Genomic DNA, 25,060 nt, shown 5'->3' on the forward strand with positions numbered 1-25,060 from the left:
TGATTGCTTTGTATCAAATAGAAATATTTATTTTAAAAAAAATGCACCATATCAAATATCAAACATACACTTAGGCAGTCACTACAGTAGTTCATTCACATATCACAACCACCCCACTGGTGCTATAAAAAACAAATCTGGAAATGACAATCAATACCTCTTAGAACGGCTGCAATTATCCTAAATATTAAGTTGTTACATTTAAGTCGAGCGATGTCAGTCATGTTTGTTTCCAGCGACATAACGGTGTCATTGATCCCTGATGGTATTAAGAGATTAAAAGGTTCCCCCGTCCTCTCCGTGTTGTTGACAAGCGTTGTGACTCATTACGGCCATTAGCATTAAGCTGGCTCATCAATAAGCACTTGGCTGATCCATCAGTCTTCCTCTGATGTCGCCCAGGGGACCCCGCCATAGGTCCCTGCCAGCTCCGAGAGGGGCCGCGTGGGCACCCTTGATCTGTCGGTCACCGAGCGCGCACACACACACACACACACACACACACACACACACACACACACACACACACATTCACAAGCACACGCACCCACCTGCCTTTGTGTTTGCCTGACAGGGAGGATTCAAGTGTCACTGTGAACTTCTATTTGTTAAAGTTCTTTGTTGATGCTGCTCTAAGTGTTGGCCGAGTGTAACCACTTCTGCTTGTCAGCATCTTAGTGTTTGTCAGAGCATTCTTGTCATTTTGTTTTGTGTTGACTTGATCATTGAGGCCTTGAGAGTGTGTGTGTGTGTGTGTGTGTGTGTGTGTGTGTGTGCGTGTGTGTAGGGGTGCACATGCGCGGGAGAGAGAAAATGCAGTAAGTCACTCCAAGTTAGTGTTTTTGCTGTATCCGTCAACTTTAGTAATGTCTTATACTGTATTTTTATGTATGCCATGTAGGCGTCGGTATGTGTGTGTGACTGTGTAACTGTCGGGTATGGCAGTGTCAGTGTCAGTCAGTGCCAAACTATGCAGTGTCAATGTATGACAGCCAGCCATAGTTTGATGTGATAGTGTGCCACAGTGAATGACAATGTCTCGACTTAGAAACCAGTGTGTTGTCTTTGAGAGGGAGTGTGTAAGAAACAGAGCCAAAGAAGACAAGAAAAAGGATAGATGTCGGTGGTATTACAGTTCATCATGGAGGGCCTCTCCCTCTACATGCTCCAGAGCTCCCATCAGCAGCAGGGCTCCAGTGGCATTGTCTCTAACAAAGATGATGAAGGGGTGATCGGCGTAGAACAGCTTGGGCTTTTCGACGTTCTCCTCCTCCAGATCTGCTTCTCCTTTCCCAGCTTGAGCAGCCAACTCAAGGGAAGCCCAATGGAGGACTCCACCCAGGTGGAGTTTCCCCTTGCCCTTGCTGGACACCGCGGAGAAATCAGCTGCCTTCTGGTCCCAGGCGTTAGTCAAGCCCAAAGCAGACAACTGTTTCTAGAATGGAAAAACACAGAGTGATGGAATTTATGCACTGCCTTAAATCAATTCTCCCAAAGCTTTGAGGCCACCCTATATAGAGACATCCTGCAAGTGTATGCGAACGAGCAGCTGCCAGGACACTGATCAATTATGCACGCAAGGAGACCAAACAACGAGTGGGAGGGAAAGCACATTTTAAAATTTCATGATGCTGTGACCCTCAGAAGTAGATGAAACACACTGCCCTTCCCGATCCTTGCCACATGATTAACGTCAACATAAACATACCCTCCAAAACAGTCAATCAGTAACTTTTCTAAAAGGAGTTTGGACCATAATGTTTATTTACTTTCTATCCCAAAAAATTTCGAGACGGGAAGGAGGCTGACAGTTGCCCTTGTTGTGAGCTGGCAGAACAAAGTGGGCGACAGGCAGAGAGGAGACGGAAGGAGGAAGCAGAGGATGAATAATTTAAGAGTGATGCCCCGTGACCTCAGCACCTCCTTTGTTTTGGCTCTGATATGAATTCCACAGAAAGTCGTCGTCATGACAGGTAGTTTATCCTCCCATGGCAGAGGGCCACTCACAGTGACAGGCTTCTCCAGGGGCCAGATGAGAGCATGTGTGGGTGTGAGCGTGTGACTGTGCGGACTTGTGTGTGGATGTGCGCGGAGGCCACGGCTGGAAGGAAAGTTGCACAGGGAGACGAGTGGGTGAAGATCTTGTTTTCTAGCATTGTTTAAACTTTTGATGATTAAACTCTTTATTGGAAATATCTTTTACCGGCAGACGGGAACAGTAAATCATTTAGAGGAGCTGTCTGGGTTAATGTGAATGCTCTGTGGGTGCTGCTTGCTGACATTGGCCTTCCTTTCAGAACTCCATTGTTACAGCTCAGTATAATACTGCTCAGCTCTTAAAACCACGTGCTAATGGACAACTATAATAATCCATGTAGAATGTCTGCTTTTCTACTTAAAAGTTGAGATGTGCACACGAGAGGAAGTTCAACTGGATCATGTCGGCTTATGCCTAAACACAAAATAAGTAGATGTATATACAGTTGCAGGCATCTGTCAATCCCATTCTAGTGTTTTCATGCAAAGCTCCCTCTCCACACAGACACACACCTCCTGCTCTAATGCACTTCTATTGTCCTCATCCATTATTCCTCCACTCTTCCTCTCTTCTTCCACTCGCTACCACTACATCACTGTCTTCCTCTGCTGCTCTGCCACTCGCCTGGCATCCTCATCCCTCATCTGCCCCGCCTGCCTCTATTTTATCCCACTCTGTCTCTCTCTCTCCCTCTGCTCCTAACTCAGTCTTTTTTCCCCCGGCCTCATCCTTCTCTTTCTGTGACAGGCCCCGACTCGGCCCCGGTATACATCGCTCTCAACTTCTCGATCTCCGTCTGCAATCGTTTCCAGGTTTTTCCTACTCCTTATCTAACGAGGAAACAGAAGCAGACTTAAGCTGGTGGATTCCTCAGATTGTTGAAGACAAATGTGTGTGTGTGAGGAAAAGCAGATGGCTTCTGTGTCTCTATGTGTCACCCATGTTCATCCCTCCTCTTTCTCTTTACCAGTATTCCACGAGGACTAAGCACACTTGGCCTACAGTCGTGCAGGTGCCACTACAAAGCATATAAATAGTACCAGTCAACTCCACATGACTTAGCTTTCCTCTCAAACTCTCTTGCTCTGCACGTCAAGGCAAAAGCACTTGGTTAATTTTTTTTGAAGCTATAAGGTGTTTAAAAATTAAGGGACCCTGTGGCAGCAAGCTGGGAAACAGACCAGGGGTGTCAGAGGAGTCTATGGAGGCCTCGTGCACCACCGAGGTGTGGCACTGCATTATATGGGGAGAAAAAAACCTCTGGGAGGTGCTCTTTGGCTGCCCTTTCTCTCTGAAGCACCACATGAATCTTAGATGGAACAGCACTGGGTGGACTGCTGATGCCTTGCACACAGCATCAACGAGCTATTTGTCTGTGAGTGAGAGCCACAGGCATTGTCACCTGGTGGTTTCCTCAGTGTGTGTGTATGTGTAGAGCTTACTTGGCCTACAGCGGTGCAGTCTAACCGGGCCTGAGGTAGCATGGCATCAACCCTCAGGCGTGCAGCACTCAGCTTCACATTATTTCAGCTCGACGGTTGAGCCCACTAAGTAGCTTGTTGGGTGTACCTGTGGGGGGTTTAAGGGGATAGGTTGTGGCAGCCAGGACATGTTACAGCTCTATCTTCAAGGAGACAATGCTGCTGACGGTAAAAGACAGCGCAGCCTTAATAATGACAACAGGGAAAAAAGATAGATGAGGAGAAAGCAGAGATCAAAAAGGGAGACAATTGCCAAACAATGCTCTTTTCATATTAGCCAGAGCTTGCGCACTCTCGAAACTGACCTGAGAAAAGGCGTTAAGATGATCAAAACCAAGGAAAGACTACAAACCACACATAACCACTTCCACTAACATCAGATATTTCTATCTTAACAGCCAATCAAAGAGCAGCACATGGCGAACAACTGAGTAAAAAGGACAACAGACCGACTGATTCAAGCCATGTTACTAGGTAACTGCCAAAATCCCATGAAAAACCTTGTATGGTTGTGTGCAGAACTGAATGTACTTGAGGAACTTTTTCATTATTGATTATATTCTGGATTAATCATTGGTCTATGAAATGTCATAAAATAATCAAAAAACACTCACCAGCCTGAGCTGACATCTTTAAATTGCTTGTTTTGCTAAGTGACGCCCATATCTATAAAAATTTCAGTCTACAATGACATAAAACAGAGTAAAGCAGCAACTTCTCACAAACAAGAAGTGAAGACTTGGGACTGATTGCCATTTTTGCTTGCAGATTATGTTGGACAGGGGTTTTTTTTTCACCATTTCTCCTACTATATGATGTCATGTTTCCCAATTCTGGTTATAAAGATCATTTATGTTAGTGCCCTTGCAACTGAAGGGTTACAACAAATGCAACAACCCCACTGAGGACCTTTGCTGCATGTCATCCCCCTCTCCTTTCCACATGTTTCCCATCTGCCTCTTCTATGTCCAACAAAGGGAACATACCTAAATAAATCAATCTTGATGAGGCATCTTCTGGATCAGAAGGCAAATGATTTGAATTCTTCGACACCACACACTGTGCGATTTTATTTCCCCATCCTCAACATCAACTGACCTCAAAACAGAAACAAACTAAATCCAGCCTGGTTCAATCAACTGTGATGTCTACATCGTGACTATAGAGTCCAACATCATAGAAAACAAGAGGCTAAACATCCACTGATCCTGCACAGTTTACACCTCCCGTTCCCTCTGGCTCACCAATCATGCGCTCAAAATGATTCTTTTAAGCTGTCGCCACCTTAAACAACTACAGACGTGTTCTGCTTAATTCAATACTGCCCTTAACATTCTGTGTGGGTGGTTTCAAGTATGCAGTATGTGGCACTGGCATCATCACAGCTCCATTTCACAGACACATTTGATGCAGGCTTAAAAAAAAAAAAAAAAAGCCTCCCTTTCTATCAGCTCTCTTGAGGCTTCAAAGCCTCTCCATCTCTTTATTGAGTCTCATCAGCAATACCGCTATTGGTATCTTATTTACATGGGCTTTTACCTCTTTTGCACGGTCAATGCGCTCCCATTCACTTGCTCACACATACACATGAACTGCTTTTTATTCCACAAGGCTGTTTTATCACAAATGAAAAAGGGGGGGAAAAAAAGGAACCTTAGCTTTTAGTGAGATATTTAACTAATGGCCATGAAACACATCTGATTAATTCATATGATGCAGGGCTGTGGTAGCTGTGTTAAAACAGCTGTCCCTCGACACTGTATACTGCGGAGTGTGCTCTTGTAAATATTTGATGGCCTTTTGACCTCATTAGCCGTGATTGAGTGAGCTCTCCGGTGCACACTCATATGTCTTAGTCACCGACTGGAGATACAGCCAGAATGGAGCTTGAGCTCGACCATTAGTGTGTATGTGTGTGTGGCCTGGTCAGCACTGGATCAGAGACAGAGGGGGAGAGCGATGAGGGTGGTTTATCCAGTGACCTCTGGGCCAGGCTTGTTAAGAGGGTTCTCCGTCTCCGACTACAGACTCCGACACAGTCTGCCCTTCACCAAAGGAGAACACCACAAATAGGGAGACGGAAAGAAAGAGAAAGGCAGAATTCTGCAGCTATTTATAGTTCTCTGTGACGCTTTCCACCTTGTCCCCGAGCAATCATTGACCCCCCTCGTCCTCCTCCACCTCTTCAGCTCACTTGCCTGAGAATGTCACTTCTATTTAGGTCAGCAGAGCCAACGTGCGGCCGCTGACTGATGGCATATTACAGTCACATGTGAGACCTACAAAAAGGAATTTGATCCTTAGGACTGATACGACGGAGAGGACAGAGGTGAAAGAGGGAATGGGTGCATCTGGATGTGGCAAATCCATGTTGCATGACCCAGAGGTGCATGATTTTGTTTGTTCTCATTAGCCTCACACAGAGGACACTAGTGTTAGGATTGGCATACACACACTATGATCTCCTGTTTGTCCAGATGCCCCCCTCTAATCTCAGGAGTCCATGGCCATCCCAAGCACTGACAGACAGAGTGGTAAACAGTATTAACGCACAGTGATGAGCAATTATTTGCCCGAGCCAATTGGAAAAATGATCGTCAGAGAAGACATGGCAGGCTGTCACTGGCCAGAGGGGTTGGGCAGACAGATGAAATGAGATTGGAGTGGGTTGAGGGTTTGTTTGGAGCTTTAGCTCTTTCATAATGATTCCTCGAATGCACCTCTTTTTCTGGAGAGAGCAAACGGAGGCAGACAACTCTTGACGAGTCACAGAAGCAGAGGCCAAAACATTCAAGTGCTTGTCCATAATTAGGTTACATAATGAGAGCAAAGTACAGTGACTTTTAGTTGTTTACAAGAGCAAAAAGTTTTTTTTCCCTTCTGTCTGGCAAACTCTCTCGCAGAGACAAAAGAGGATTTGTGCAACAGTACGTTTTCCTGCTCTTTCCCTGGCAAAGTCATAGCCGTGTCAAAAGGAGTTGTTTCAAGCTTTAGTTCTAGATTACAGCCTCCTCCCCGGAGTGTCCTGACAATGTTAATGTCAAAAGCTTGTTCTTCAGGGCATGGCTAGCAGAATAACATGGCAGCACAACTCTTCAGAGATGTTTGTTAAACTAGAAAGAGGCCAAAGTGGATTTCATCAGCCCATGATGAGGTTACAATGTACATCTACAGAGGACATGGTAATAGGTTCCAGTCAGTGTACCCTGCCCTAAGGAAATGGATTTTACTGACATGCCCTCTGTATCTGTCAGGTTCAACTAACCTCTCTCTCTCTCTCTCTCTCTCCCTCCCTCTTACTATGTCTCCCTCACTCAACCACAACCGCTTTACCACCAACTACTGTCTCTGACTGAAATTTTAGAAGCACAGTGACTGCATGCAACACCAATGGAAAGATACAGAAGGATGCAAACACAAGTGACCTTACTCTGAGCTGTGGGATTTGAGGTAAAGATGCATGTATGCAGTCTGAAAATGTTTCAAGTCAACAATAATAATAAAAACAAACAACTAATCCAGAGGTTGTATGACTCCACTTCATCACCTATAGAAAGACAAAATGACAAACAGTACGAGGTGCTTTGCATTCAATCATAATGCATCTTAAGGTCCGTCTCTTGCTGGTGAGTAATGTGGAGCACAAGAGATGTCTGGAGAACATTTTAATGGTTTGGCACTGTCTTAAATGCCAATCCTTTCTTTACAGTGTTTTGCTCACCTCAGCCTGCTTTACTTTATGACAGCCGCTCTCCCCTTTGTCAGCGTTTTTGCTTGCATATACAAGTGAACAAGATAACAAATCTGTCAGAAGAATCATCACTTTAGTCAGTTTAAATTGCTAAACAATGCCCTTGGAAGGTCATGGTGTTTTGTATTTTTGTATTTATGTGAAACAGTTGATGTCCTGGGGACCAAGACATATCAAAAATCAGCTGTTGTTAATTTGCATTACAAACTTTACATTTACATTGTCCAGGGTGTACCCTGCCTCTCGCCCAATGTCAGCTGGGACAGACTCCAGCACACCAGTGACCCTTAACATTGTAAGCGGTTACTGAAAATGAATGAATGAATGTCCAGTGTGTAGGATTTAGGGGGGCATGTTGGCAGAAATGGAATATAATATTCAGTCCTATCTTTTCATCAGTGTATGATCACCTGACAGAAACAGCATTGTGTTTTTGTTACCTTAGAATAAGCTGTTTATTTCTACATACGGAGCAGGTCCTCACCTACGAAGTCCGCCACATTGTTTCGACAATAGCCCAGAACGGACAAACCAGACACCTTAGTTCTCCTACATGCTTGGCACACGGGAGAAGTTTCAGTTTGGATGCAATCTGCAACTTCACCACTAGATGTCACTAAATTCTACACACCAGATCTAAACAATATGGGAAAAATTCCAATTGTTTTTTTTTTGTTTTTTTTTTTAAATAATATTGCAATTGCAATTAAGTAGGACCACCACACCACTGAATACATGAATCTTGCTGAACTACAATCAGTGGTGCTGTAACAAATCACACAAACTAAAGAAGACACTGACTATGGCTCCACTGCTCGCCTCGTTGTAAACATGTTGTTGACTGTTGCTACTTCAGGACGCACACAAACACCAACACTTGTCTGCTCTCAGCGCATCCACCGCAAGGCTGATTTATGTCTCTAGTTGCTCAACCATACACTTGCTACAGGAAACAATAAAATATGTAAACATGTGGAGTGCATTTTTACCTTGTCTTGCACATTTTCATCCAGTGTACTGCGAGCACCAAAGTTTATGTGTGCCATTTTTCAAGTTGTTATCTACATTTAATCTTATTTACAGATTTTACATGGAGTGTAGGGCAGAGCGTACACGACTGTGATTTAAAAATTACATTTTATTATACTGCAATGTCGGTTTGAATGGGATTAATTGTTCGGCCCTACTTGACCAAATTTACCTTCTACTCAGCCAAAGATCATTTGTGAAGGAAGAACCTCCACTCAGTAACACCACTGCACAATTGGAAGTTTGACTTAATAGTTTTGAATCAGGACCATCAATATTTGGATTATGTACCTTTTGAAAAATCAGGTGTGTCACATGCAAAAAACTCAACAGAGACATCCCTACTGACTACATTCTTTGGCAACCGCAAATGAAAAAAGTTAACTATAGAACTGTGCCTGCAACTAACGCCAGTACAATACGCTTGAAAGGGAAACTTTCTTTTTGCCATGACCCACATCAGCAGGATACTCTCAAAGGAGTGGAGGCCTGTGTGATTCTAGCAACTTGTCTGTGCCCTTGCCCCTGCTATGGACCCTGTGGCCTGGTCAAATACGTGCTCTTACACTAGCTCAACAACTCTCCAACCTTTCAGTCAGCAGCCCGACACAGTCTCCGGTCTGGCCTGTGTGAACCTTAACAAGCCCCATGCACTCACATTAGCATCAGCAGCCACTAAGCTGCTGCCTGTCTGCCTGGTGCTCCTCCCGGCTTCCTCTCCTCTGACTCAGACCAGCTACCTGCTGGCTCTGGGGCCAAGAGGAGCAGAGATACAGGCAGACTACCAGCTGGGCTGTGGCATAACCTTTGTGCTCCTGCAAAAGGAAGTCTGTGGGAGGCTTTGGAAACCCACAGAGGAGCCACAGGTCATGGTCATCCTCAGGCCCCTCTTAGCCTCCTAGCAGCCAGGGTTTGAGTCCCTGCTGAAGGCTGTTACAGCCCAAATGCTGTGAGTACAGCTGGATGCCTATCACCTCAAGGGAGAGAGGAGAAGTGTGGGAAGAAGTGACATTTGAACTTCCCAGATTCAGAGTCTGCATTGAACTGGAAAGGGCAAGTCAGGCCACTGCTTCAGTTACTAAGAGCACTAAAGAGAAAAAGGAAGACAGAAAAGTAGGCAAGAAACAGAGGTCACAGGTGATGAATGCATGGAGAAGAACAACAAAGAGGAAGAACTGGCATGCGAGAAACACTGCACAACATCGAGGGGGAGCAGCGAGAGAAGAGGCGGCAGAGCCAAATGAGGATGAAGAGTAAGGACATATGAATGAAGAAAAAATTATTCTTGAAGGGGAAAAGAAAGGGAACTAAGATAAGCAGAGTCAGGAAGAGGAGGTGGCCAAGACAGAAGCATAGAACAAAGACGAGGCGACATGGAAAAACCAAAGCAGAGGATGAAGAAAGCGAAGAAACAATGAGAATGATGACTGGATTTTTTGGAGATATGAGAAACCGTATCAGGTGAAGTGAAAAATGATGCAGTGTGTGGAAACAGGAAATGAATGAAAGATAGAAACTAAAAGAAAGAAACTACAATTGATGCTGCATGTAGGGATCCACTCTGTCAAATTTCTCTACAGTACTGAAAAACGGAGGAAACGCTTCTTCAGTTCATGTTGAATGTGCTCTATAGGCATATCACCTCAATCCACTGTGTCAAATACAAATGCAGGGAACAAGGATTAAAAGACAATAGAATCAACCACTATTACTCCCTGCTACCTGTAGATGCCCCTAAAAAGAAAACACCACAAACCCTGTTGCAAGGGCAGGTGAGGTGAGTCTGCAAATTAGGCTAATACAAGATAGACTGTGCCTGCTGGGGACGGAGCATCTGGTTGTTCACACTCACTCCAAGGATTTGCTGAAGCCAGCCAAGGCCCTTGGGGAAAAATTCAGGAGCAACAGCTCATGCGGCTGTGCTGCATACCACAGGGAGGGGGAAAAGGGATGCACCACAAACCTAGAGATGCAACTTGCTTAAAGACATGACCCTAAAATGGAAAAGGGTTTCACAGATGGGCTACACTGAAAAATCTGTGAGAAAAAGAACACTACTGACACCCCTCTGACTGCACTCTATGAGTTCCTCAGCTTATCAGAAGAGCTGTAAGACATCAGCTTAGTCTTTACTCTTCAAACCTTTCAGAGCAGTCGGGATCAGAGATACCACTCTGACTGCCATACAAGATGGGCATGATGTAATTGCCTTTACTGTACAGGTATCAAAGCATGAGAAATATACTACTGTACATGTGAAACAAAATCCTTACACTGTAATGTATTTAGAGCTGGAGTGTATGATGGAGCAAGGTATTATAATTACATAAGTTAATAATTGATTGAGGCTGAGGTAAAGTTTATTCCATCTTAATATTAAGGTGTGTGTCCCCATAGCTTGTTGGGGGGGGGGGGGCAGAAAAGCGGGTGCAGGGCTCAAGGGAGCAAAGTATTTTTTGCCATTTTGTTGGATGATGAAGAAACTACTAGTAAAGACTGAAAAAGAAGTTCATGACTGATGAGATCTACCCGACCGAAATGTTGCATTTATAATCACGGGGGCCAATTAACAGTGTGTGCTTTATTTTTCTCTGGTTTTTATTTCCACCTCTCATCACACAGGTGTCTCGTGTTATTCTGAGCTGTAGTGATGGAATCAGAGTGTAAAATCAGTCACCCTGTCAGCCATCACCGCATGGATAAAATTAACTTTACACAATTAAAATGCAGCTCAAGTCATCATTATGTGTTTAGTGTTGTAAACAGTTTCTCTGTTTGTCAGAAGCTCTATTTTAAAACCAGAGTGGAAATGGAAGGCCTGGAAGAACAAAATCATTCTGACCACACTCTCCTCATTGGTAAACATTTGAAAAAATATGCTGGCGCTCAGACGAAAACTCTGTGGTCACTCAGCCTAAGATATCTTAACGCCTATCCCACTGGCATAACTACAATCGCAATACCTTACCATGAGTTTAAACCTTAAACTTTAAAGTCTGTTAGGTTTGTTGTACTTACCTGCAGACTGAGTGTGCTGGTGATGTTTGCCCGAGGCAGCGAGATGGACATACTAGTGATATTGGTCTTCTCCAGCCACTTGGACAGCAGCTCAGGTGTCAGCAGTTTCTCCAACCTCGCCAGACTCTCGACATGGAAGGGCAGCAGGAGCACCACGCTGGCCTTGCCCCCATATAGGGGCACCTCCAGAACCTGCACCATGTTTTCAATGTCTTCATGGTGACGGTACAAACCTGGAGGAAATGACAGGCGTAGGCATGCACAGAGGTGAGGAAAGATCAGAGTCAAGGAGAGAATTTGCCATAATGTAACATTCTTGCTTTTCAGCAGTAGTTCAGAGCAGCAGTTCTCCACAGCAGTTCACTTGGAAGTTGGTTCAAACTTGCATTTTCAGCTGTGTCGCTGCAGTCACTTGGTGAGTTCTCACTTTCCTAAATGAACTGAGCTACAGGAGAAAACACTACAGAGCTGAACTGAATCCATTCAAACAAAATGTGAATGCAGCCTTAGACGACGTGACAAAGGATCACTGAAGTAATCTTTTTTATGTATTGGAAAGGACATTATAATATAACATTAAATATAATACAATGCAGTCTTTCTACATCTTTTAATGCCGTCATAGCAGAATATTTGCTCTGCCTTGCTGCTGTTTTAAGACAATGCATAAAATATGAAAAGCGTGTTAAATAAATCATAAGGTACACAGTGATAAATAGGAGAGAAGCAGATTGGACCTTACAGATGTTCAAGCCATTTTAGAACTCAAATTGCTTTTCGCTGCATTTATTTGCTGGCAGGAGTACAGCAGCGACAGACTGTGTTTTTTTACCTGCTCTGTGCATCATCATCACTTTGGTGTATTTCTTCCCCAAGAATGTACGATGATCTGTGCTCTCACCGCTGAACTCTCTCTCCCACAGCCCTGAGCAAACAGCCAAACAAACACAGAGGACAGAGCCATTTTGAATGCAGAATACCTGACGTGGATGGGCTGTGAGAAAATACTGAATGATCCAAAGAGGTGAGAGGGTGGACACTAGGTTAAACAATGGCACGTTCATAAAACACACACGGACCTCATACATAGTGACACCAACTGACACAGCTCATGAATTATCAATATCTACTGCCCATTAAAAAGTGTCTACTCTCCTCAAAGCTGCTGAGTTGAGCGCTATACTGAGGCTGTTATGAGGTCCTTGAGGCCACATCGTCCCATTTGCTGTTCACCACATCTCACTTGGCCCTGCTAACCCCCTGACAGCTGTCAATTTAGGAGGGGCTGAGACTGGTGGAATTACTGTTGTAATAACCTCACAACACATTCCCAAAGCTGCTGGCCCATTCAATTGTGTGGGGGACACTGGATGGAGCGAGGAGGTCAACAGATTATGACTCTTACTTATGTCACTCTTTGTGAACAACACCTGGGGACGGCTAGGGCTGCAACTAACAATGACTTTCATTATCGATTATCGATCACCACACTTAGGACACAATAATAAGGTGCAAAAAGGCCAAAAAAATCAAACGCCTCATTTGCCCTGATGAAAGTCTTCAGACCAATTGCTTGGCTTTAGTAAAAAATACTTGCATTGGACGAACGTGCAGAGCATGCTATGCTCCTCATCATAGTCTGATAAATGTCAGAAAAAAGAGTGAAAATTATCCATTTCAAGTTACCAGAGTCAAAAGTCACAACTTAAACTTGCTTGTTTAGTCCAAACAACAGTCCCACATAATTCAAAATGATTCAATTTAAAATTATAAAACAGAGTAAGTAGCAAATGCTCTCAAATGCCAAATACTCTCATTTAAATGTTTGGCATTTTTGCTTGATAAATGACTTAAAAAGTATTATTCAATTAGTATTCTAGATTAAGTATTGCACCTCCATCAAGCTGGGGACACAACTGCTACTCTGTAAGTCTGTAAGTCTGTACTTAGCATTTACTGTAGCTCAAATCACTGCTGTGGCTAACATCGGCATGCTAACAGTCTCACAAAGACAATGTTAACATGTTGATGCTAAGCAGGTATAATGTTCGCCATGCTCATGTTCTTAGTTTAGCTCGTAAGCATACATGCTGACATTTAATTGGCACTAAACACAAGGTACGACTGAGGCTGATGGGAATGTCGGTAATTTTGCAGGTATTTAGTTGTTAAGCAAAGTATTAGACAAATTGGAATTTTGACCAAATAAGTGGTTGTCAAGATCTGTCAACAGAACCATAAACGTCAACCTAATGGTGGTGCTTAAGCAAAGTAGCACTGAAGTCTTTTGGATACATCTTATGGAAACCACACGGGTCTGTACAAAATGTTGTGCCAATACATTTGGTAGATACTGAGCTTAAATTTGACCTGCTGGTGACACTGCAGGAAAAGTCATGAACGTCTGTCTCAAATTTTATTGCAGTCGATCCATCAGTTGTTAGGATATTTTCGTTGATACAGAAATCCCTAGAGCCACATTACCAGCGTGGCTAAAAAAAAGTTCAATTTTCTGATATTGTTTTGTATATTGTTAAAATAAATTTGTAAAGTTTAAAACTTTAAAAACATACAAAAATATTCAGCAGGGGCTAAAATATTCCAGCATCTAGTCTCTAGAGCCACACGAGACCTTTTGAAACATGTCACCTTGGTGTTTAAAATTGGAGCCATTTTAAATAGTTTAATTATCAAAACTGATGTCGATTAATTTCCCGTTGATAAATTATTTGACTCATTGTTTCAGCACAAGGGGTAGACTTCCCAAAAACCACCCAGCCTCCACTGGACCTGAGCCAATAATAAGTCACAGCCGAACGACATGTGAGTCTCCCTTCCAGGCATGCTAGCGCAAGTCACAAACATTCGCTCCGCTTCCTATAACATCAGAGACTGGAATATGATCGCGCTGGAATTCAAAAACAACGGGCTGAAGAATACCTGAAGTGGCAGCCGTGTTGTTGGAATGATGTCATAATGAGGAGTAACTTCTCCACAGTATGTGTACATGCGTGAGCAGGGATTTTAATGACCTCACCAGGCTGCACAGCAGTCTCTGTTGATCTCTGCATGTGGCTGTGTGGGCTTGTGTCTAGACGAGCGCGTCTGCTTTGGGTCTGCACTGCGTGATCTTCGTTTATAGGACAGCGCTGTTGCCGAGACATCTCTTGAAACCTGAATCCATTAATATCCATCAACAATAAACAGCGAGACAATTGCAAAGCTAAGAAATCCAATCGCTCACAGACTTACCAATTCATACTGTAAACTTCAGCAAAAACCAGAGGAGAATCAATGAGAGCGACCGGCTCCCTCTCCTCCCTCATCAACTTTTGATTACAAGTAGTTCTGGTATTTCAGAAGCTATTATTAGAGGTAAAATATGTGGGGACTTGTTGTTCTCTCTCGCCTTTTCTTTCCTCTTCTAGTTCCCCATGTTGCAGCGTTATCTTGTGTATAAGTTTCTCTCTGCTGTTTTTTTTCTCCTCACAATCTTATTTTTCTTCTTCCGTCTCCAGTGTTTGTTTGTCTAAAACAGGAACAAAGCCTGAATTAATTAACTAGTTTGGACTGGAACTCCCAAGGTAGGCCTTTTACATCCCTCCACTATGTCTGTCAATCTCTTTCGCTCTCTCAGCAGGCCACCCTCTCTTTCTTTACTTTTCTCAGTTTTTGCTCTTTACTTTTCTCCCCTGCATCTTTTTGTCCCCTTCCCACCCAGAAATCTCTCCTTACACTGCTCTTTCTCTGCAGTGCTCTAGCAACTCTCTGTGCATTTAACATCCCTCTACTATAAACATGTTCCACTACTAATTGCCCCTGACCTTCCCTTTCTTTGAATGCAGTGTGCAGTCCAGGGAAGGAGGGACAGCGCGGAGGTTTTTTTTTAATTCTCCCCTTCAATAATTAACTAAAGGGAACGCAAGTGAAACAAACAAAAACGGGCAAGGAAGCAGCTGCCTGTTCAGTGCCAGAAGAAATCCCGGCACCATCTCTGAAACCATTACATTATCACACACTATGAATTGCCTAAGGACCGTGAAATCAAAGACAAATAAAAAAAGTTACAACAAACCACAGGCAGCCAGCACGAGCAAGACAAAAACTATCGACCACTTGTGAATTATGAATCAAAACTAAAGGAATCCAATTTTACGTAATCTAATTTGTGCGCTGCAATCTGCTGTATAATCTAATTTGTATATTTCCTCCACAAAATTAATGAACCGACCAACGAGGGTCGGCTCACAGAAAAACTAATTTCGTAATGAAGTCAAAACATCAAACAAAGAAAATTAATTAAATTGCTTATCAATGTATAGTCTGTCAGGGAATGTTATTTTCAAAAGGCTGTCTATCTGTTGGCAACCTGTTTTCACTTCAGCCTCGCCTCGCCTTCTTTGCACCTAATAAAAAGAATACCTGCAGGAGGAAACAGAGGGAGTAGAGGGAGCAGAGGCAGATAGGCGCAGATAAAGGATGTGAACAAGGAGACATGTGGTAAAGAAGAGGAAGAGGAGACGGGTAGATTAGAGAGGTGATAAACAATGACAAAGGCACAAAAACAGAGACAAATGCCACAAAAAGAACAAGCGAAACAGAAGGATGTACTTAACACGTCATCGTCTTTTGTGGAGACTGCAAACAAAAATGAGATCAGCAGGCATGCGAATGTTGACTGTGCTCTGAGGAAGTGAGAGATGGTAGATTACACTCCTGAAAAGTTGCCATGAAAATTGAAAATAAGCTATTTCTTTGACTCATGATGAATTAAAATATAGCTGAACAGATACTGACACCCTTTAACAGCCAAATATTCTACCTCTTTAACCTTTAATGGTCGTTTCTAACACAATGATGACCTTCAGATAAGGATTACAGGGATATGTTTTGGGGATGCAGCTCACAGATGGGGCCTCTAACTGACTACATTTGCACCGAAACATTGACTAGTTTCCTCCACTGCGGCCCCGTCACAAAGAACAGATCAGAGCCAAGCTGTGCCGCTGCAGACTTGGAGCGCTCCAAGCACAGATGTTAGGCATGACACCGAGGGAGAGAGTCTGGACACTTGTTACTCAATTATTTAAGATGACACATCACCCCCCAATGGAAGATGAATAAGCTCTCAGTGATAGACCCCCGAATCATCCTTTATCTGCTGTGTCCACCAGCTGGAGTGCACCGCATGCATGCACACAGAAACACACACACACACACACACACACAGACATGCACACTGCACACAGGTGGGCATGCTGGCACACACAATGTAGTGGGCAAACTGGCACGTAGACTGTCAGTGCTGTGACTGTCTGACTGAAAACGGTACATGTGCAACAGCATATTAATATTCTAAGACTTCTCATCCAATGCAGCAAACATCATCCATACAGAGTCATTGCATAATTACAAATGACTCCACAATTACAGAGCACACCAGTCTATTTCAGCCTTACTCGGTCCAGCCTAGCTGCTATGTTGTGTGTCTGCATCCGACCAGTTATGCCACTGGATGCTCACCATAATAAAATATTCAGTTGGCTATAAAGTTGCATCATTTAGGGTCACAGGCGGGACTGTTTTGGACACAGTGACAAACGATGACATGTTTGCATGCTATTTTACATCATTTCCAAACTCATGTTTTCCAGGATTTTGTGACCACAGACATGGTGAAGTGAGTAAGGATGAGCCCACTTGTGTATTTTTGTGTATTTACTGTTTCTACGTACCTTTAAAGTGCAGGGCATTGGCCACTATCAAAGCTCCATCCTTAGCCTGTATTTCATACGCTAAAGGAGCCCCCTCCAGTCCACCAAGCCCAGCTTTAGCCCAGCTATGGAGCTTCTTCAGGTCAGCCTTGGAATCTCCTTTTCCCAGTGGCTGATGCTGCAGCCCGAACCTGGCCTGGCTCTCCTTCACAAACGCCTTGTTGACTGGAGGAGCTTGCTTGGAAAACAGAGCTGAGGATGCGTGCAGGTGAAAGCTGGTACCATTGGCTTCAGTGAAGCTCTTCAACGCCCTGGACAGGAGCTCCCCAGCACGGGCTCCAGCCTTGGCGGCGGCGACTGGAGTCTTGAGGAGGTCATGGACCTGGCTGGAAGTGGTGCCTGCTGAACCTTCACCCAGCGCTCCCAGCGAGGAGGCCACAAGCAGAGGAGAGAAGAGGGTGTTTACAGAGCCTGAGTCAGAGCGCAGAGCCTGGTACAGGTGCAGACCCAGAGCCCAGCTGGGGTCACCCAGAGGAGGAGGCGGGCGGGGTGGAGTCGGGGTGGCTGGGGCAGCAGGGCTCTTCTTGGATGAATCCGCGGCGCTGCCCTGCACCAGAAGAACTGGCAAAGAAATGAGGATACAGACAGGAAGCCTGGGCAGCATGGCAGATCTAGAGGAAAGCACAGGGCAAGGAGTCAGCATTAATATAAACTATTTGTGTGTGTGCATGACAATGAGAAGAATTAAGAGAATGCATTCTTCTCATTTATGACACAAAGAAAATAGCTCTATTCATTACAGGCATTCTGACTCTGATTTTTAACAGTGTAATAGCTCCTCGTGCTGTTATTGCACTGTTCATATTTGAGATAAAGCAATATAAACACAGCCTAAGGGTTCCCTCTTTGCTGTAAAACTACAACTACTTGTGCAAACAGCAGCCCCGGCTCCTACGGTGCCACAGCAGTAAACTTGATTTTGTAAATTCCTCCCCACTTGGCAACACGGTTATTATCTCACCCGCTGCGGGAAAACCGGAGTGTGACAATTAACTTCGATGAAGTTTTCAAAAGAAGCTTTTCGATGAACGCGTTTCTCCATCTTGCCTCACATAAACCCCCAGACTCGACTGATTTTTGCCGAGCCGGTGACAGCGGTGACGGGAAGCAGCTGCTGTCGAGTTCAGCCTACTGTGTTGTGATTTCCGAAAACCTCTGGGCGAAAGGGAAACAAGGAAAAGCGTATTTGTTCAAGTTTACCGTTAATTAATTCAAGTATATCCCTCTCCTCCGCTGCTGTCCTTTTGGCTGCGTCCTCAACAGGAAGCGGGTTCAGACGTGGCAGCGCACAGAGGAAGTTTACCGTCTCCCCTCAACTTCACCCCGGGAAACATTTCTCTTCCAGGCGTCCCATTGAAGCAGCTGCTACTGTACGCTGTTAGAGATAAACGTCAGCTAACGAAAAGTTTGATAAAACGACATTAAATATGTTCACAATACCCATGTAACCACAGTTAGATGTAGTTCTTACATTAATAAAACTGTAAAAGTGGTTAAAAGTGTCACACTGTGAAAAAACACCGTGAAAGTTCAGTTTTTAAAGCAGACCACATCGCCCCGCGGTTAAAACATGTCGCAGCTAAACACACAGCTTTATGTACAAGAAAAATATTTATAAATGTCGAATCCAAAAGGCAAACCACTGGAGAAAATCTACTGTAATGTCGCTTTTGTGGCAACTGCGCAGGCATAATACATGCATGCTTTAGAAAACCATAATTAAATATGACAAAGTCCCTGTAGGCACATATTATAGCTTGTTCCCGAGGAGTTTGGCAGGGATTGTGTGCATGTTGGGCCTGGTATAGTTTTTAAAACGAACACAAAAACCCACCAGTTGCAGTAAATGAGGCGTTTCTCTCCATACATTCAAAGGCAAGCTCTGTGGGTTCGCCTGGATAATAAACCCTCTTGTTCTTGGCTCGGTGGGGGTTGTAGTTCCCACAGCCATTCAAGCGGGGTCGCTAATGGTCTTCTCATCGCCTCAGCTCAGTGACCCTGTGAGAGGCTGCAGCATGTGGGCCAGGGCCCCGGCGAACTTGACACCCAGCCCTCCCAGTGGAGAGGATACAGACCGCAGAGAAGGCAGGCAGAGGTTTGGGTCCAGACACCTGAGGAGTTTTAACTTTGCACTTGTGATTTAGTGTTGAATCTGTCTGCATTTTGGGATGCTAATTAGGCAATGGTAACACTAGAATGTTTTAAATAGCCCACCTTTTAGATTCACTACTTTTTATTTCCACTTAATGAAATAAAAACTTGCAGGTGACCCCCACACACTCCCAGTGAGTGCACCCTAACACCCACCTCACTTTGCAGTCGCTGTACTAATGTAGTCTACTGTCAAAGAAAAGTAGGGCAGACCATGCAAGCCTGTAATATGTCTGACCCTTCCAAATGTCCTCATTCTGTATTCTCCTCATTTCCCTGTTTTTCGCCTTCCTAAATTGTACCTGCCTTCCCCCTACAGCAGAACAAGGAGTGGAGAGCAGATAACTTGTAACACACAGCTCCGGGACAAGGATTATTGCCCAAATTGAAGGATGGAGAATGGTCATATAGGGTACTAATCAATAAATGTAGAGATAGACTAAGGAGGCTCGAGAAGGATCAGAGAGGGATATGGAGGAAGATAACTGCTCGAGACCACCAATGCTCAGCAATCAGGCCGAACATGACAGCTTGTAGACCCAACCAATTATTTACCCCAGCCAAATCAATAGAGCTCTCTCCGAAAGATAACCATCAGCAGCACTATCTGGAACACATTCACAGCAGAACTCACAAACACACACTGAGCACTCTGCTCGCTGCCACTCTCGCTCTCCGTCTCTTTTGCAAACACACACACATTCCCCTCGCAGACACTTAGTTATCAGACTTCTTTGGGAATAAGACACAAATCTTTTAATTATTGGACAACTCGACTGAGAAGAGAAACATTAAAACAGCGTATGTCAAACTGTGCCTACAGCGAACGTGAAATCGCATCACAGGGACGCTTTAAAGAAACGCACACCCTTGCACACACGTATTGGTTAATGACGTCGAGGCCGCGCAGACAGGCTGTGTGTACATGTTAGCGGTGATGAGTCGATGTGTGCAGCTTCAGAGATCTTAACCCTCGCCACAGGAGTCACTGCCCCCTCCTGGGACCCCCCAGCACCACATCACAGTCAGTCTTGTCAGTAATGAGCAGTGATACATATTACAGGTGATTCATGAAAAAAAAGGCCTTGCAAAGCAGTTAAACGAGTCCCTGGGGGAACTGGTTGGGAACCTGAGAGGCCCCTCGGTCAACGGATTGTGCACCTAGGGATTTATAAAGGGATGCACTTTAACCACAATGCACCACCGTATACTACCTTTTACCCCTCCCTCTAAAGGGCTCACCTGCACCCTGCCCTGTTCGCCCTCACCCCTCCACACCTTACCCAAGCCTCAAGTCTTGATTCAGTTTTCCAGCTCCAGATGTCATTGTCTTAGGCGGTAGATGTTGTATTTCACCTCACATGTTATCCGTTTATGCGGCTGTTACCCATTGTTCTTGGCTGTTGTTGAGGTTAAACGTTTGTGGCTCAAGGGCTCGGCAACAGAATCAACACCTCGCAATGAAAGCCGCCATGGTAACTGCCAACTGGCCTAGAGCTATATACACTCGCCCCATGCCCTATTCTTGCTCTCATTTTCTCTCTGTGTCTCTTCAACACACATCCACACATACTGTAGCCTTTATTTTATTCTACCCCTCTCTTTTCCCTTCGCTCTTTCCAGAATGAGATATTTCACTTCGCACTACATTAGCTCAGCTTCCTGAGACTCCTTTTCACTCCATAACTTCCTCTTTCCCTTTTCTGTCTTTTTTCATCCTTCCATGTCACTGTGCCTGAGGTGAGTTCTCTCTATACTCCTCCTACCTCTGGGGGCTCCACACACACATACACACACATATCTATTTCCTCCTCCTTCCTTTCCTGGAAGAGAAGTGACATTTCTAAGACAGGACATAAAGCAGAAAGAACCCCCTTACCGTAAAACCTACCTGAAACAAAAACTCAAACTTTTCTTATGAATATGTTAAAGTGTCCTCCCACAGCGCTCGTTCCTCTCCCACCCTTTCCTCCACCTTCTCCCAACTCCCCTTACTCACTGTCAACCCACTTCCTCTCTGCCTCTCACCTCCTCTCACTCCCTCACCCTAACTCCTACTCTTTTCCCATCTCTCCTCTGCTCCCTTTCCCTTTCCAACACTGTCTAAATCTCTCCCCGTCCCTCCGCGCCTCACACATTTTTGGAGTCTGTACAGAACAAACAGCGTGTAACATGTGAGCCCCTGTTCTCGTCAGTTCTGGTCTGCCTGTCTGTCATCAGCTCTCGCCCGTTTCAACTAGTCCAGAGCTGGTTTAGGCCCTCGTCTGGACAGGCCCACAGGGTCCTGTTGGTTTACATCAAGTTCCATTGTGGTCCTTTCAAATTAGGGCTCTTACTTAACGTCTAGTCGAGCTGCTAAGCTGCAACCATGACTTTTATTGGAGCATTACCTTAACCCCTGTCTCACCCTGTCTGGTGATTTAGTGCCAAATGTTGACTGTAAATTAAAGGGAGACACATAACAGCATAACAGGATTATTTAAAGGTCACCAGCACCTTGCCCTTTGCAGTTATTATTATTAGGAGCTTTTTATTTTGTGGATTTGTGATTTTAATCTTATTTACTGTACAAAATCAAGATGGAAAAGAAAGATTTCAGGAAGACAAATGGAGGCAAAAGTAAAAGGACAGCACAAATATAAAGCAACATTTCTGAGCAGTGTAAAGCTAAAAAGGATGTTTAAATCTGCTTTACTGAAGATCTAAAAATACACACTTTAGTTGGGATTTGGGGTGGGGAAATGAGTGTGTCCCCCAGCTGGGATGTTTTTCCCCGACTTTAAATCTAGGGCAAAACTTTCTAAGGCAACAGGAGGTATGGTTGGACAGATGGAAGGAAAGGAATATGTGTTCTTAATCGATGGGGGGGCAGAGAAAGGGGGCAGCGGCAGAAAGGTGAGGAGGGGCAGTGGCGGTCGGGGTCGGGGTTGAACATGTTGAACAGTGCCAAAATCACAGACACATCTGCTGTTCATCGCGAATGTTTCCAATAAGCTTTAAATGTTTCCTGAAGCCCTGTGAAAGTGTACCGAGCTGCCAAGACAGAAGTGGGGGGGGGGCTGGTGTTTGATTTTCTTTGTGTGTGTCAAAGAAATAGGTGGTCTCTCACACTTTTTTTCATTCGATGTTTCTATAAATTACCCAGACTTGTACAGAGGTACAAAAGCAAGGGTACACATCTCTACAGGCACACATCCACACAGCTAGGAAGGCAAATAAGTGGCTTTTAATGTGCTCAGTGAGTCAGAAAGAAAAGCAAATGCCAAGCACCCACAAGAGAACACAGCTGCTTCAAGCAAGTGTTGACAACTATCTTTATAGGAATTAAATATTGCTCTTAACCCCACCCCAAGTAACCGCCACACACCTGTGACTCACATCACTCAGGCTCAGATTCCGTGACATTAAATCAACATGTTCAACTTTTGACGCATTACACACAAACTCATATATAATGCACCTCACACGCAACCACACACACACCTATCAGAAATATGGACACGCACCTTCAAAGACCGATATGTTGACACCCTCACCCACCCACACACACACACACTCACACACACACACAGCTTATATCCTCTGGCTGTGAGTTTGCCAGCAGCCAGCTGGTACTGTCATGTCTGATAGGCTGGAACAGAGAGAGGGAGACAGAGACGAGGCCGGGAGAGGGGAGAAGGAAGGGGGGAGGCAAGCTGGGAAAATGTCTACAGCAGAATGCATTAGTAAGATTGGGAAAACTGTATCAAACCCTGGCAACTCATTACACTGTCTCATTTGGGTCCAGAGGGAGTTCCCCCCCCCGTCCTTCATCCCCATGCTTTACACTACAAGACATTTTTCTTTGTCTGCCGCCGCCTTCTTTTCTTCAGTGACCTCCTGTTTGCGTTTCTGATCATGATCAAGTAAACAAAACAAGATCATGACAGGGGAGAATTGTGCATTGACACTTTGCACAAGTCAGAGATGATGTTTATGTGTGTAAGCTATGTTGGTTTTAATAAAAGGGAAATAAGTAAGATTTTTCCTGCCCTGCGAGACATAATTAAAATGTTGATCAAGACAAATCGCTTAGCAATTATTCCGCCATGTGAATAGCCAAAACAGCACAAGACAAAGCACTATTATTATTCCAGTACTCTGCAACGTCTGAATTTGCCTCCAGACCAGACAACTCTTGGTAATGTGAAAATGTTGGTTGGGAGAATTAATGGCCACATAGATAGAAGCTGATAAAGGTCACAGATTTCTTCAAACAAAACCAACTGTCCATTGAAGACAAATGGTCCTTGAAATTCAGTATCTAGTGTAATTATCCAATTTCAAACTGCTACGTTGATGTTTTGCTATAAGTTCCAAGGACACCAGAACATGTTGATTGTCAAGACAAGACTTAATGGCTTCATATCTGAACTGCCTTTAGAGATGTGTACAAGTTAATACTGTAATGCCAAAAGTGCCTAGCAAACTACCTCTTTAGATTGGCTCCTTAATGAAAAAGAAATGCCTTGCACATCATTAGTTTATGGAGACAGATGTCAGAGGGAATTATGTTGTGTCTGATAAAGTGAAAAACACTCCTACACACTGCTAACAACACACAGTGTGCAGTGTGCAGGACTGAAGACAACCAAACTGTTAGCCTACTGTTTCTCTTGAATAAAATTTGGTCCACTTTTCAATTTTAAGTTTCCATTTTATCCAGAAATAAAAGTTGTGGTTTGTTTGGAAGAGAAGGGGGGGGGGCATGAATGTGTAAGTCCATCCAAAAGTTGTTGAAACATTTCACCTAAAACAACAAATATCAACCCCATGTTGGCACTACAGGAAATGTCAGAGATCACCAAAGCTATATTCTTTATCTGGGAACCATTTCTGAACAAAATGTTGTGCCTATCCATCTGGTCGATGTTGAGATATTAAGCAGGATGAGTAAAAAACTTTGACCTTATTGTAGTGCTAAAGGAAAAGTCAAGGGGGAACACCAAAGTCATTGGATTTATCCTCTGGGGGACATGAATGTCTGTACTAAATGTCATGGCAATCCATCTAATAGTTGTTGAGATATTTTAGTCTGGACTAGAGATATGAGCCGACAGGCCGGCTTACTGACAGACAGTGCTACATTTCTATCCTTAGATCTATGTTGCCAGCATGACTAAAACTGCAAAGATCCTGTTTCTTCTCAGAAGTACTCAAACAGTTGAAGTGCTGGTGAGCAAAGCACTTAACCCTAATCTGCTCCAGTGGAGATGATCAGTGGCGAACAGCAAGTTACCCACTGCAGTAACAGCCAATTTGCTTTGCGTGATTAGCAAACATTATCTCTGGGGCATGATCTTTCTTGAGGTATTAGCTTTCAATGGATGAAAGTCACAAGTTCATATTATTTTTCATGGTCATTACTGTTATTATTACTTTTTAATATTATACAAAGTGAAAGTGAATTTCTTGGTTAGCCTACCTTATAGTCCATATAAGTCTGAATAATAGGTCAATATTTCAGGTCTTTTGACAAAAGTTTTTGAAATCAACTAGCTCGTAATTAAGAAAGTAAAACTTAACTTAAAACTAAAAAGATGGAGAACTATATGCATATTCGCCTCACTTTTCAAGATAATACTCATGCATCCCAGATATGTTAATCAGGTTTTTCATAACTGGGAGAAAAGCTTATCTGGGTCATTATAAGCAGGTTATGATGTTTACACGCATCAACCAAAAGCACAAGTCTATCAAAATGAGTGATGTATCCAGAATTAAAAGTAGTGTGGTTGCATATGAATGTCCCCAGCAAAGTTTTATTATAAAAAAAATA

At 43.9% G+C, this 25,060-nt stretch overlaps 1 protein-coding gene across 2 annotated transcripts in view; it reads right to left on the reverse strand.

Moving 5' to 3' along the window:
* Window positions 1–754: 754 nt before the first annotated feature.
* serpinh2 (serine (or cysteine) peptidase inhibitor, clade H, member 2) overlaps window positions 755–25,060 on the reverse strand; it is a 33,299-nt gene continuing 8,993 nt past the window's right edge. The window contains exons 1-6 of one of the 2 annotated variants that reach the window (XM_049568495.1): window positions 18,563–18,581; window positions 18,292–18,466; window positions 17,053–17,702; window positions 12,150–12,242; window positions 11,318–11,550; window positions 755–1,435 (exon numbers count right to left, since the gene is read on the reverse strand). In XM_049568495.1, coding sequence (XP_049424452.1) covers window positions 1,130–1,435; window positions 11,318–11,550; window positions 12,150–12,242; window positions 17,053–17,695 — 1,275 coding nt within the window. In that variant the 5' untranslated portion in view covers window positions 17,696–17,702; window positions 18,292–18,466; window positions 18,563–18,581 and the 3' untranslated portion in view covers window positions 755–1,129. Of the gene's footprint in view, window positions 1,436–11,317; window positions 11,551–12,149; window positions 12,243–17,052; window positions 17,703–18,291; window positions 18,467–18,562; window positions 18,582–25,060 lie in introns of those variants that run through there. The other variant, XM_049568494.1, reaches the window with a different exon arrangement.

The sequence above is a fragment of the Epinephelus fuscoguttatus genome, linkage group LG23, assembly GCF_011397635.1.
Source record: "Epinephelus fuscoguttatus linkage group LG23, E.fuscoguttatus.final_Chr_v1".
In the NCBI taxonomy this organism is placed as follows: domain Eukaryota; kingdom Metazoa; phylum Chordata; class Actinopteri; order Perciformes; family Serranidae; genus Epinephelus; species Epinephelus fuscoguttatus.